Genomic DNA, 12,606 nt, shown 5'->3' on the forward strand with positions numbered 1-12,606 from the left:
CAACATGGAAGGTTGGGTACAAGCATGGCTAATAAGTTGGACATGGAAAAATTGTCAATCAAGTCACTATCTGTGCAGTAAACCTGAATTTCAGCACTTATCATTTGTCACTGTTGCCACTTCAAGTTCAGTAACCTTTAGCAATCTGCCCAGAATTAGTCCCACATAATTAAGGATAATTATGAGGTGGTCGTCAGTGTGAAAATAAAAATACACTGATACAGAGAAGTGTGGAGAAAGGGAAACATGGACGCAAACAATGTTAAGGCCAATGACAGAGTAAACTAATATCCTACTGGTACATTGCATATCATGCAATTCAATTTATTTTGTTACTCTTGTAACTTCATCTAGTAACTTGGATTTAAATATGTCTGGCATTTAAAGAAACACACACAAAAATAAAAAAGTAAGTAAAAAAGTTGCAATTGCTATTTTACTGCCTAACTTTGATGATAAGAGCAGTTAAGCTAAGGTTTTAAAGGGTAGACATTAGACTCATTTAAATTAGAATTTCATCAAAACAGTTGGAGAAAAATACTTGCAGGTGTCAGCTGTTAAAACCAAAGGGGACAATGATTTATGATCATGATTTAATTTATGATTAAACAGGCATTGGCTCGTGCAAATACTTATTTTAAAAAGTGGATCACCCAAAATTATTGGCATTTTCAATAAGCATGTAAATGTCAACATGGTAAAGCATTCCCCGACCAGGAAAGTTAGGTATGAAGAAATATAATGATTGTAATTGTAACTCATTAAATGCATTTGCACAGGAATGTTGAAGAAATGCCCGAGTCACACATCATGCAAAACCAGACGGAGGACATGATTCTGCCACATAACACCATTCAAAATACATCAGATTTTACTCAAGGTTTGTGGAAAAGGAGATGCACACAATTCTGTTCATTATATATAATCTACTAAATTATGTAAAAAAAATATGCCTTTTTTGAAATCTTAGCATAAATACTGTGTAATATTAGCACATTGATCAATATTCATCCATAGGAAGCAAAATATTCTTGTGTTTGGAACACAAAATAAGGTTCATGGTACCACTGTACCCTATGTACACTACCGGTCAAAGGTTTTAGAACACCTCCAGTCTTATTGAAATTTAAGCAGTTCAAGTCCAGTGAATGACCCTTTAATGGTAAAAAAAAGGTAAGTGGTAAACTTACAGAGGTTTAAAAAAAAGTTTGGGTTACCAAAAACTGAAAAATAATGTAAATATCAGTTATAAAAAAGGCCTTTTTCAGGGAGCAAGTAATGAGTTAACAACGTACAGCTTTTCTGCAGCAATGGAAGTAAATTAAGCCTTGAAAGTTGATGAAAACAATTCCTACAGGTGTCCCAACTTCTGTTGCTTACGTACAAACCCTCTGGCTGTATCAAATCAGTGTTGGAACAGACTGTATTACTACACCATCCAAAGCATTATTTGGACAATATTGCACAGCAGGAAGTAGTATATTGTTATCATAATGGCGAGAAAAAGGCAATTCACAAAGAAAGACAGACAGACCATTATAACCCTTAAAAGTGTAGGTCTTTCCTTTAGAGAAATTGCAAAGCAAGCCACGGTGTCAGTGAGTACAGTTTCCTACACCATCGACAGGCACTCCAGAAACTGGAGGAAACTCTGACAGGAAGAGGTCCGGCAGACCCAAAGCCACAACAGAATCAGAAGACAAGTTTCTGTGAGTCAACAGCTTGTGTGATAGGCGGCTCACAGGACATCAGCTTCAAGCACAGTTTAACAGTGGTCGAAGTAAGCAAGACTCAGTTTCAACTGTGAAGACAAGACTTCAAGCTGCAGGTTTCACAGGTCTAGTGGCAGTACAAAAGCCATTGCTAAAATAGCTAAATAAGAAAAAGAGGCTTGCCTGGGCCATGAAGCACCGGCAGTGGACTACTGAAGACTGGAAGAAGGTCTTATGGACCAATGAATCAAAATTTGAAATTGTTTAATCACGGAGGGTTTTGTATGCTGTTGAGTAGGTGAAAGGATGGTTCCTCAGTGTGTGACACCAACTGTCAAACATGGTGGAGGAAGCGTGATGGTCTGGGGCTCTGGCTGGATCCAGAGTTGGTGACTTGCACAGAGTGACTGGCACCCTGAACCAAATGGGCTACCACAGTATTTTGCAGTGCCATGTAATACCCTCTAGTCAATGCCTAGTTGGTCTGGGGTTCATCCTACAGCAAGATAATGACCCAGAACATACCTCCAGGCTATGTCAGAACTACCTTAGAAAAGAACAAGACGGTAGCCTTCAAATAATGGAATAGCCAGCACAGTCTCCAGACTTAAACCCCATCAAGCTGGTTTGGGTCAAACTGGACAGAAGGGTGAAAGCAAAGCAACCTACAAGTGCAATACATTTGTGGGAACTTCTGCAACAGTGTTGGGAAGATCTTTCCGAACAATATTTGATTTCCATTGCAGAATGAATGCCACAAGTGTGTTCAGCTGTTATACCTGCAAAAGGTGGCCACTTTGATGAGTAAAAAAAATTGAATAAATTGTGTTAAACAGAATGATTCCATGATTTCTATTTTTATCTCCAATTGTTTATTTGTTCTATGATTTAATTTCAGAGTGCATTGAGACACCTGCGTAAATTTCACTAAAAACTGGAAAAATGGAGGCGTTCTAAAACTTTTGTATGGATGATACAAACAAAACAGCATACTTTATCCTAGATGTGCAAACGTTGCTTTGAACAAAGACAATATCTTTTATTAAATCTTATTCAGGGAGTTTCTTTATTGCAATTTTCTGTAGAATCAGGGAGGTTTGCTGCAGTGTGATATCAGTTAAACATGGAATTACTTACTCTCTTCATCACAAGTGCAACAGGCTGTTAAGGACAACAGAAATCCTGAAAACATAAAAATACGACTTGGTTACAAAAATATTTACAGTACATTTTAGGTATTTAGTAGATGCTCTTACACAGCTTACATTCCGTACATACAATCTATTTACATTCCAGAATATTTACTGAAACAGTTAAGGTTAAGTGCCTTGGTCAAGGGTCCAATGGAAATGCCTACATAGGAATCAAAACCTAAAAACTCACCCAGATATCTAAACATTAGGTGTTATATGGACACCCGTCATATATATGTATACACATACATATACATATACATACACAACAGCATGAAAAAGATTACCTATAAACCAAACCAGGCCAGCACTGTAAACAAGATTACAATCTTAACTCACCTGCCTGATGCTTTAGCCTGAAAGATTATTTAAGATAATTTAATTCAAAATTTAAGGTACCTAACCTAATTAATGAGCATGTTCCACTCACCCAGTAACAGTGGCAAATGACCATTGTTCATCTTCGCTAGTTCTTTGCTGAGAGGGGTAGACTGATAGATGAAGTGCTGACTGAATTCTGAGGGAACATGCTTAAAAAAGCTTATTTTGTAAACCAAACATCTTATGCAAACATGGGGGCAGGAAGTTTTGATAACTGATAGTCTATGCCAGCCTGCACGACCTTTCACAGCTCTGCAAATCTGAGCATCTCACAAAACAAGCTTCATACACTCATCATATGTAAAACTTCCACCAGATTGTGCCTGGCAGTCAGTGTTAAAATAATGGTATACATTGAAATAAACCTAAATCTAAAATTTAGTACTTTAGTACTTTAGTACTATATTTTTTTTAAGCTTAGTCAGGTGAAAACTTTTAGTTTCATTCAAATTAACCCAAAACAAATTTAATTGAGTAAATCAAGAAATATAGGTGTAATAAATTGAAGTAGAATTTGGGGTGTCGTATTCAGCACTAATGTGTGTGTGAAATACAAAGACTTACTGCAGTGACCTCAGACCAGTATCAAAAATAGTAATCTGCAAACAAAGGAGGGAATCATACCTTCAATGATCTACAATATAGTTAAAGGGGTTGAAAGGGAAAGGGAAAAAATTTTCTTTGTAAATGTGGTCAAACACATGCAAATATCTCCATGCAAATGTTTACCTGAGCGATCTAGATGTCAGTGAGGAATAAGATCATTTAATTGCAGGTGTTTTCTACACATAACAACTACTAAATTGCCTGCAACTGGTCCTTACGTATGTCACTAAAAAGTCAAAGTCAATACTGGAAACATTTTACACCTGCTTCACTGATTCAGCACTGACCTTCAGCCCAACAGCTTGGTTAGGCTCTCTAAATTACCTCAGACAAATGAAGCTGGAGAGTGTGACGTTAGTGAGTAGTAAGAGTATAGGGAAACAACGAAGACCCATGAAACAACCTCATGACAGTAAAAGAAGGACAATGGTCCTTCCCTCACATCCCCTGAATCCACTGTTTGAGATCTTGACATCAAGACTGCAGTCCCTATCCACCAAAAAAGGGTAACGCTACAAATGAAACAAAATGGGATTGTGCGAAAATAGTGCTTTCAAAAGTTACTCAATTTTATGGCAAGGTGAACGTTCCTATAATTGGAGAGAGCAAGGCTTGTGAAAAAATAATCAAGCTCTTGGATGAAAATAAGAACCTGAGAATCATACCTGTCCAATACCAAACAACACCAGCTACCCTTGCCAAACTAGAACAGATGGAAACTAAACTTGATTGTTCACCTCTGGCAGGACAATCATCCATGACAGTGACCTCATCAATGGCCTCCCTATACAGGAGGAGGGCTCATCTGTCAGAGATGACTGTAGCAGAGGGGGATACACCTCCACATTGAATTTACTGGTTGAGGCGGTTAATATGAACATGAATCTGGCTCCAGAGGAGTGATATATTTTATTCCCATCAAAACATGTGCAATGCAATTGCCATGAAGACATGGGAATGTTAGATTTTAATAGAATTACGCCAACGGTGATAGGTTGGGTAGGCATGTGTGTCTGTGTGTTTGTGGTCTGTAAAATAAAGAAGAAAACAGAAGGAAAATTAATTAATATGCAACTTGACATGAGGGAAAAACAGAATATTAGCATTGCTGCTATAGTTCACACAGTATCAATTTATATACACTGATGACGGCCATTGTCATTAAATACCGCATTTAAAGAATACAAATGTAATGGAACATCGCGATAATCTTTCATGTGTTAGCATCGCGATGAATGACAATGAAACATAAACCCCATCAAAAATACATCAAGTGATTCTCAATTACAAGAGAAATGCCGGCGGTGCAAAACTAGCAAACCAATGAAAGCCAGAAACTACGCATTTAACAGACTCGAATGCGTAATCAAAATAAAATAAGTCATTTTCCGATACTCACATTATTTGCATGAACGCAAAAGCAGCAAAACGAAATTCGGGGGAAAGTTTCCATAAATGGCTACCGCTCTGCCAGCTCACATATCGAATGAAACCGCAAATGCTGTTTTATGGGGAAAAACTACGCCGGCACACTAAGTGCCGCTGACATGCTTTCTTACAAGGACATTTACACCTCTACCAAGGTTGGTTGGTAGTTACTTGACATGTTTCAGCACAACACATAGACGAGTCAAAACAAAATAGCTTTGGTTAGCCACTTCAAATTTATTAAGCATATGCTATATTTCCAAACACAAAGAGGATATCAAACATTCCACTTCATTTTTTTAAGCTCTGCACGCAAACAAGGGGGTTATGTATGAAAAGGGTGTTTTTGTTGATATTGAACACTTATGTACAATCATACAATGATTATATATATCTCTGTCGATGTTAAATTGAAAATGGTGACCCCTTTAACATTGTCTGCCTGGTAAGGCCAGTCAAGCATGCTTTATCCTGTAAAAATATAAGATGACATGTCACCTGAGAGATTTTGGTAAGTGTGTGGATTAATTTTCCATGGATACTGTCATGTCACATATTTTGATAGCTGCTAAATGTGAAAAAATGGTGACCCTTAAAGCATTGTCTGCCTGTAGACACCAGTCGAACCTGCTTTGCTGGGTTCATTCAGGAAGGGGATGACATGTCACCTCAGAGATTTTCTTGAATGTGTGGCCTTTTTTCCCATGGGTACAGTCAAGGAACATATTCAGGTAGATGTAAAATGCCTTCTTTAAAAAAGGCTTCCCCAAATTGTCTGCCTATGCATACCATTCTCTGCTGTGTACACATAAGATGTAATACGACTTTATTTTAATATTTAATATTGTCTCATAACTATTATCTGTCCATCAAATTCTCTCATATGTTCATATTATATACATGCACTACATGGCCAAAAGTATGTGGACACCTGATATCGAACATATCATCCAAAATTAAGGGCATTAATGTGGAGTTGGTCCACCCTTTGCGCCTATAACAACCTCCAATCTTTCGGGAAGGCTTTATACAAGATGTTGGAGGATTTCTGTAGGGATTTGCTTCCATTCAGCCAGAAGAGCATTAGTGAGGTCTGGCTCTGATTGGGAAATTAGGCCTGGTTCACAGCTGGCTTTCCAATTTTTTCCCAAACATGTTGGATGGGGTTGAGGTCAGGGCTCTGGGCAGCCCAGTCAAGTTCTTCCACACCAATCTCTACAAAACTATTTCCATATGGGCCCGCTCTGTGTTCGGGGGTATTGTCATGCTGAAACATGAAAGGGCCTTCTCCAAACTGTTGCCACAAAGTTGGAAACACAGAATTGTCTAGAATGTCATTGTATTAACATTGCCTTCACTGGAATTAAGGGAACTAGCCGAAATAATGAAAAACAGCCCTAGACAAAGGGGTGTCCACATACTTCTGCTCATTTTGTGTATTCTATCCAGTTAAGGAACATGCCCCTATTTCCACACTCAAGACACAACTGCAAAACGTAAATGCTTATGAACAGAGTTTAGGAAGATGAAAGCAAGTTCAACTTCACAAAACTATTTAACATTTAACGTACACATCACCTTTAAATACTTCATGAAATTCTCATTCACTATAATTCAGTCTACAGTATCCATTGTTTGATATATTTAAAAGTATTTATGAATTAATGTGTATTTGCAGTTCCATATAAAAATTTTAATTTTTCAGTTCCTTATCGATGATGGTGATCTGCCTTGTCCATGTCTTTTGTGGGTTGGGATGCATCATTCTTGAAAACATGAAAAAACAACTTAATTAAAAAATAATGTGATCCCTGATACTTTTGTAAATGTATTTCTGGTCATTCAGCATTTAGGTCAGCAGCGTAGGGTAATGGTAAGGGAACTAAACTTATATCACAGATTTCAGGTTTGATTCCCAGCTGAGACTCTATTGTTGTGCCCTTGAGCAGGGTACTTAACCTGAACTGCTTCACTACCTATCCAGCTGTAAAAATGGATGGTATATAAAAACATGAGCTGTACAATTCACTCTGAATAAAATATCTGCTAAATAAAAGTAATGTGTATATTCATGTTCATGGCTACATTATTTAGACAGAACCTGTACTCATTCTAAAGTGCTATCGTATAAGGCGTAATGGAGAATTTGAGCTGGCAAATGTGTGACAGAATAGTGTTTTCAGCAGTGTAGTGTAAACAGGGCTTGTAACTCTGAGGTTGTAAGTTTAATTCCTGTTGGAGGGAACATGTGAGGCAGCTTGGTTGGCCAGTGCCTTGCCACACCTTCACAAAACCCCAAGCTCAACCGTGTTGCCCCATGAGCCCTTTGTTTTGTCCATACTTAAAATCTATAAAGTTACTCTGACCTTTTGATCTTCTGACATCAAAACTCTCTTACCACAGTGTCTTTAGTAGCACTGTCTCCTGACGGTCCCTCTTTTCTACACAGACATGAGAACCACCTCCTGTATTCCTTTCGCACCTACGCAACACAGGGACCAATTAGCAGTGTCCACAAACATTCCATATTTTAACATTTACCCCATGTTTAGCACTGTGTAAAAACCCTTTCATCAACCGCAAAATAAAGTCTCAATGCATGAGAGGGTCCAGTCACCTCTTTGTTCAGCAGACAGTGAACGATGAAGATGAAGGTGCCCTGCTGTGAGTTCAGGACGATGAAGAGGTATTTTAACAAAGTGCTGCTCTGGAAAAATCCCAGGATCCAGGCACACCCCAAAACAAAAAACTGGGCAACAATTTTGAAGATAATCAGTCTGAAAGAAAAACAATGACAGACAGATCTCAAGCTCTCTCTCAGTCTCCATATTCATAAGCTCGCAGGTTCGATTCCCGGGTAAGGACACTGCCGTTGTACCCTTGAGCAAGGTACTTAACCTGCATTGCTTCAGTATATATCCAGCTGTATAAATGGATACAATGTAAAGTGCTATGTAAAAAGTTGTGTAAGTCGCTCTGGATAAGAGCGTCTGCTAAATGCCTGTAATGTAATGTAATGTAATAAGCTATTTATGCAGATGAAATAAAAAACAAACAAGAAGCAACCAGGAACTCATAACATATATTTGTACACCTACACTTCCATGAAGTTTCATGCATGCAGAGGCAGGAACACACTCACCTGGTGTCTTTTGACTGGGAAACGTTACTCTTCATGTTGGCTAGCGTAGGCTGTAGGCTCCAGAGGATCACACCAAATGAGACCAAGTTGAGCTGTTCAAATTACACAAAGGAAACATATACTATACAGCAGCTCCTCAATCAACTGCAGAATTAAATTTTTGTTTTGACAAGTAGCCACAGTCATATAGGCCAATTTTCCTGCTACTGGTATACATATTCTTTATAAATCTTCAGGCTTGTTTGGTTGAACCAGTGTTTTTGAGTCACTAGTGTCTATTGCTTTTAGTGAGCTTTGCTACAACATGAAACTAATTTATTAACATAGCCAGCCAATGAAGCAATATTTTCAATCTATTATTGTTACTGTCAAATTGTCTGCACTGGTATGTAATTCTATATAATTGTATTGTCTTTGCAGTTCTTTTACAGACTCGAGTAATTTCTACAGACTCAAGCCAATACAAACTACAACCCCAATTCCAAAAAGTTGGGACAGTATGGAAAATGCTAATAAAACAAAAAGGAGTGATAATGTAAATTATATTCACCCTGTACTATATTTGAAGCACTACAACAGCACATTATTTGATGTTTTACCTTGTGAATTCAATTGTTTTTTGAAAATATACACTCATTTCAAATCTGATGACTGCAACACGCTCCAAAAAAGTTGGGGCAGTCGAGTGTTTACCACTGTGCAACATCACCATTTCTTTTAATAACACTTAAGTGTGTGGGCACTGAATACACCAGTTGGGTAAGATTAGCAAGCAGAATTTCCCCCCATTCTTTCATTATGCAGGTCTTCAGCTGTGCAATTGTACAGGGCCTTTATTGCCATATTTTGCGCTTCATAATGCACCACACATTCTGAATCCGAGACAGGTCAGGACTGCTGGCGGGCCAATCTAGCACCCGCACTCTCTGCTTACGCAGCCATGCACTTGTAATCTGGGCAGAATGTGGTTTGGCGTTGTCCTTCTGGAAAGTAGAGAAGACAGCATCTGGATGGCAGCATATGTTGCTCCAAAATTTGTACGTATCTTTCTGCATTAATGGTGCCCTCACCGATGTGCAAGTTACCCATGCCATGGGCACTGAAACACCCCCATGCCATGACAGACGCTGGCTTTTGGACCTGATGTTGACAACAGCTTGGATGGTCCTTTTCCTCTTTGGCCCGGAGGACACGACAGCTGTTTTGTCCAAAAACTATTTGAAATGTTGACTCGTCGGACCACAAAACACGCTTCCACTGTGCTACTGTCCATTTCAGATGAGACCGAGCCCAGAGAAGTCGGCGGCGCTTCTGGACAGTGTTGACGTATGGCTTCTGCTTTGCATAACAAAAGGCTTAACTTGCATCTGTAGATGTAGTGGCGAACGGTGTTGACTGACAAAGGTTCACCCAAGTATTCCCGAGCCCACGTCATGTCCATTACAGACGCATGACGACTTTTAAGACAGTGACGTCTGAGGGATCGAAGATCACGTGTATTCAGAAGTGGTTTTCGGCCTTGCCCTTTTTTTGACCGGATTCCTTGAATCTTTCAATTATGTTGTGCACTTTAGAGGGTGAAATGCCCAAAATCCTACCGATTTGTTTTTTGGGGAACATTGTTCTCAAAGTGCTGAATCTTTCGCTGACGCATCTGTTGCAAATTGGGAAGCCTCGACCCATTCTTGCTCATAAAGGACTAGGTCTTTCTTGGAGGCTCCTTATATACTATAAAACGATTGCCTCACCGGTTTAACATCACCTGTATCACATCACTGTGATATTTCAATTTGTCACATTGTTATTAGATCTAAATAGCCTCTGTCCAAACTTTTTTGGAACGTGTTGCAGGCATAAATTTCATAATAAACATATATCTTCAAAAAACAATGAAGCTAATTAGGTAAAACATTAAATACCTTGTCTTTATACTGTTTTTGTTTGAATAAACGTTAAAGTAAATTTACAAATTACTGCTTTCTGTTTTTATTTGCATTTTATTTCCCGTTGTAATTCCAGACTATGAGCTGTGGCAAGTGGCCTATATAATGCAATATTTTTGGCTAACTAAAATAAACTAAATATTGTAAGTATTGAAGAGTAAACAGAGTACACCAAGTACTTACTGCGAGAATAGCAGCCACTGGGCCAATAAAACTCCAACGGAAATTTTTTTCTTGTTTTAACCAGCAACTGAAATCAAAAGACAAATTCAGATCCTGATGACAGTGTCCCCATACTGTTTCCTGTGAACAGCCCAGAAGCCAGTTCACCTATAACCTTTTACCTCCACCAGTTATGACCTGCATAGGCCACTAAATATGCTGATAAAGGAACACTTGACTTTTTTAAGAACCTGGTCCCAATGTAGTTTTTCTGGCACAATCAGATGATCTCTATCACAAAGAGGGGAAAACAACGTACGCGTCTTTGCTGCCATAACCTCCTGAAAACACTGCTGCAGACACTCCCACCACCACCATGGGAGCTCCGTAGCCAATCAGCAGGAGGTACAGTGTCTTCAGCCCCTCCTTCTGGATGACCTTTACTTTGGTCAGGCTTCTGACCAGCAGGAACAGCTGCACAGTCTCCAGCAACATCCACACAAAGCCCGCCAGGAAGATGAAGTGCAACAAGCCTGCAATGACTGCACACACCACCTGGGGGAGCCAGAGGAGACTAATCAAATCCATATGCTCACATATGTTAGCAATGTCTGCATACTATACCCACTGTTGGGGCAACTAATCCGAAAGCATGGTTGTACAAACTACCAATTACTTCACACTGAAAGTAGGTGAACTACAGCCAAGCTACCCCAAAGAGAAATATAGCTTATGAAACTAAAAGGTATTTCAAACTTACTTAGTAAAAAAATATTTTAAAAAATCTGTAGAATGGTGGAGTGTATTTTTATGGTTTTGTGTTCTTCTTGTTTGGACTTGTTATGGATATAGTCTGTATGTATTTACAATTTGTACTTTGTTTCTTGATTAGCAGTTAAGTAGCACTAGTGGCTTATTAACAGTGCATTTTCACTCTCTCGTTAGCCAGGTCTGGCACCATTGCTTATATTAATCCAGGAAATGCATTTTTGTTTCTCTTACACTGTAAGGTGCTCTGGATAAGTGCATCTGCTAAATGATTGTGTAATGTAAATTCTTTTCTCCCTAAAGAATGATTTGCATTGCAAACAATAGAATGCACAGAATTTTCAAATAATATGCAAGTAATAAATTGAATTTCCATGGAAGCATGGCACACGTGCACACGCACACACACGCGCACGTGCACGTGCACACGCACACGCACACACAACCATGCACACCTTCTTACCTCATACAACTGCAGGGAGGTTAGTTTGTGTGTGGGTATACACTTATGAATTACATGAAATTTGCATTCACATTTAACATAGAACATGCTAATCCAGAGTCACTTACATGCAAAAACATTTAGGCAATAAAGAGCTGATGCCAAATCATTAGGGTCACAAATGATAACAGCTGTTCACTCAGAACACAGGACCAGGGTAGAGAACCCCGACGGGTCCTGCGGTTCTCCAGGACCAGGGTGGAGAACCCTTTGTTTAATAGAATGGATATTGTACTGGAAATTCTTCTGATAGAGAAGACAGTTTTTAAAATTTAAGGGACGTTAAAAACTTTTTGGGAAAATGTGTGGAGTATCCAGGTTTTTCATTTGCTGAGTACCAGAGACTTGTCTTTGAAATAATGCAATGAGTTAAAAACCAGATTTTTTTTTTTTAAACATTATAGTTTGGATCAGAAGCAGAATTAGCGGGGGTGTCGTGGGTGTGGCACACCCATATGAGCTGCCATAGGGGGCCCCTGAATACCCACACTACCAAAACATAGATTCTCAGGTCATGAAAAACATTGTGCATCATTTGCATTATAATAACATGCAGGCCAATGTTTTTTATTATCAGAGCTGATGTTGAAATAGGGTAGCCCCTATGTATCCAAACATAGATTCTCAGGTCTAATTCATGAAAAACATTTATTTGTGTTTATTGAATGCTGACATGTAACATGGTGTATCATTTGCGATAAAAAATAGGCCTACGGATTATTTTAATTTTTTTATCAGACCTTATGTTAAAATGCATCCCATCTTTAAC

General features: G+C 38.7%; 2 protein-coding genes across 2 annotated transcripts in view; both read right to left on the minus strand.

Annotated features, from left to right (window-relative positions):
• LOC118216877 (adhesion G protein-coupled receptor E3-like) overlaps positions 1 to 3,636 on the minus strand; it is a 42,886-nt gene extending 39,250 nt beyond the window's left edge. Inside the window, exons 1-2 of the mRNA XM_035398465.1 lie at positions 3,336 to 3,636; positions 2,850 to 2,894 (exon numbers count right to left, since the gene is read on the minus strand). Coding sequence (XP_035254356.1) covers positions 2,850 to 2,894; positions 3,336 to 3,366 — 76 coding nt within the window. The 5' untranslated portion in view covers positions 3,367 to 3,636. The remainder of the gene's footprint in view (positions 1 to 2,849; positions 2,895 to 3,335) is intronic.
• A 1,911-nt stretch (positions 3,637 to 5,547) lies between these two features.
• LOC118217138 overlaps positions 5,548 to 12,606 on the minus strand; it is a 43,303-nt gene continuing 36,244 nt past the window's right edge. The window contains exons 38-43 of the mRNA XM_035398953.1: positions 10,887 to 11,122; positions 10,589 to 10,655; positions 8,463 to 8,554; positions 7,938 to 8,097; positions 7,719 to 7,802; positions 5,548 to 7,086 (exon numbers count right to left, since the gene is read on the minus strand). Of these exons, the coding sequence (XP_035254844.1) occupies positions 7,030 to 7,086; positions 7,719 to 7,802; positions 7,938 to 8,097; positions 8,463 to 8,554; positions 10,589 to 10,655; positions 10,887 to 11,122 (696 nt within the window). The 3' untranslated portion in view covers positions 5,548 to 7,029. The remainder of the gene's footprint in view (positions 7,087 to 7,718; positions 7,803 to 7,937; positions 8,098 to 8,462; positions 8,555 to 10,588; positions 10,656 to 10,886; positions 11,123 to 12,606) is intronic.

Source organism: Anguilla anguilla, chromosome 17, assembly GCF_013347855.1.
Source record: "Anguilla anguilla isolate fAngAng1 chromosome 17, fAngAng1.pri, whole genome shotgun sequence".
NCBI classification, from domain to species: domain Eukaryota; kingdom Metazoa; phylum Chordata; class Actinopteri; order Anguilliformes; family Anguillidae; genus Anguilla; species Anguilla anguilla.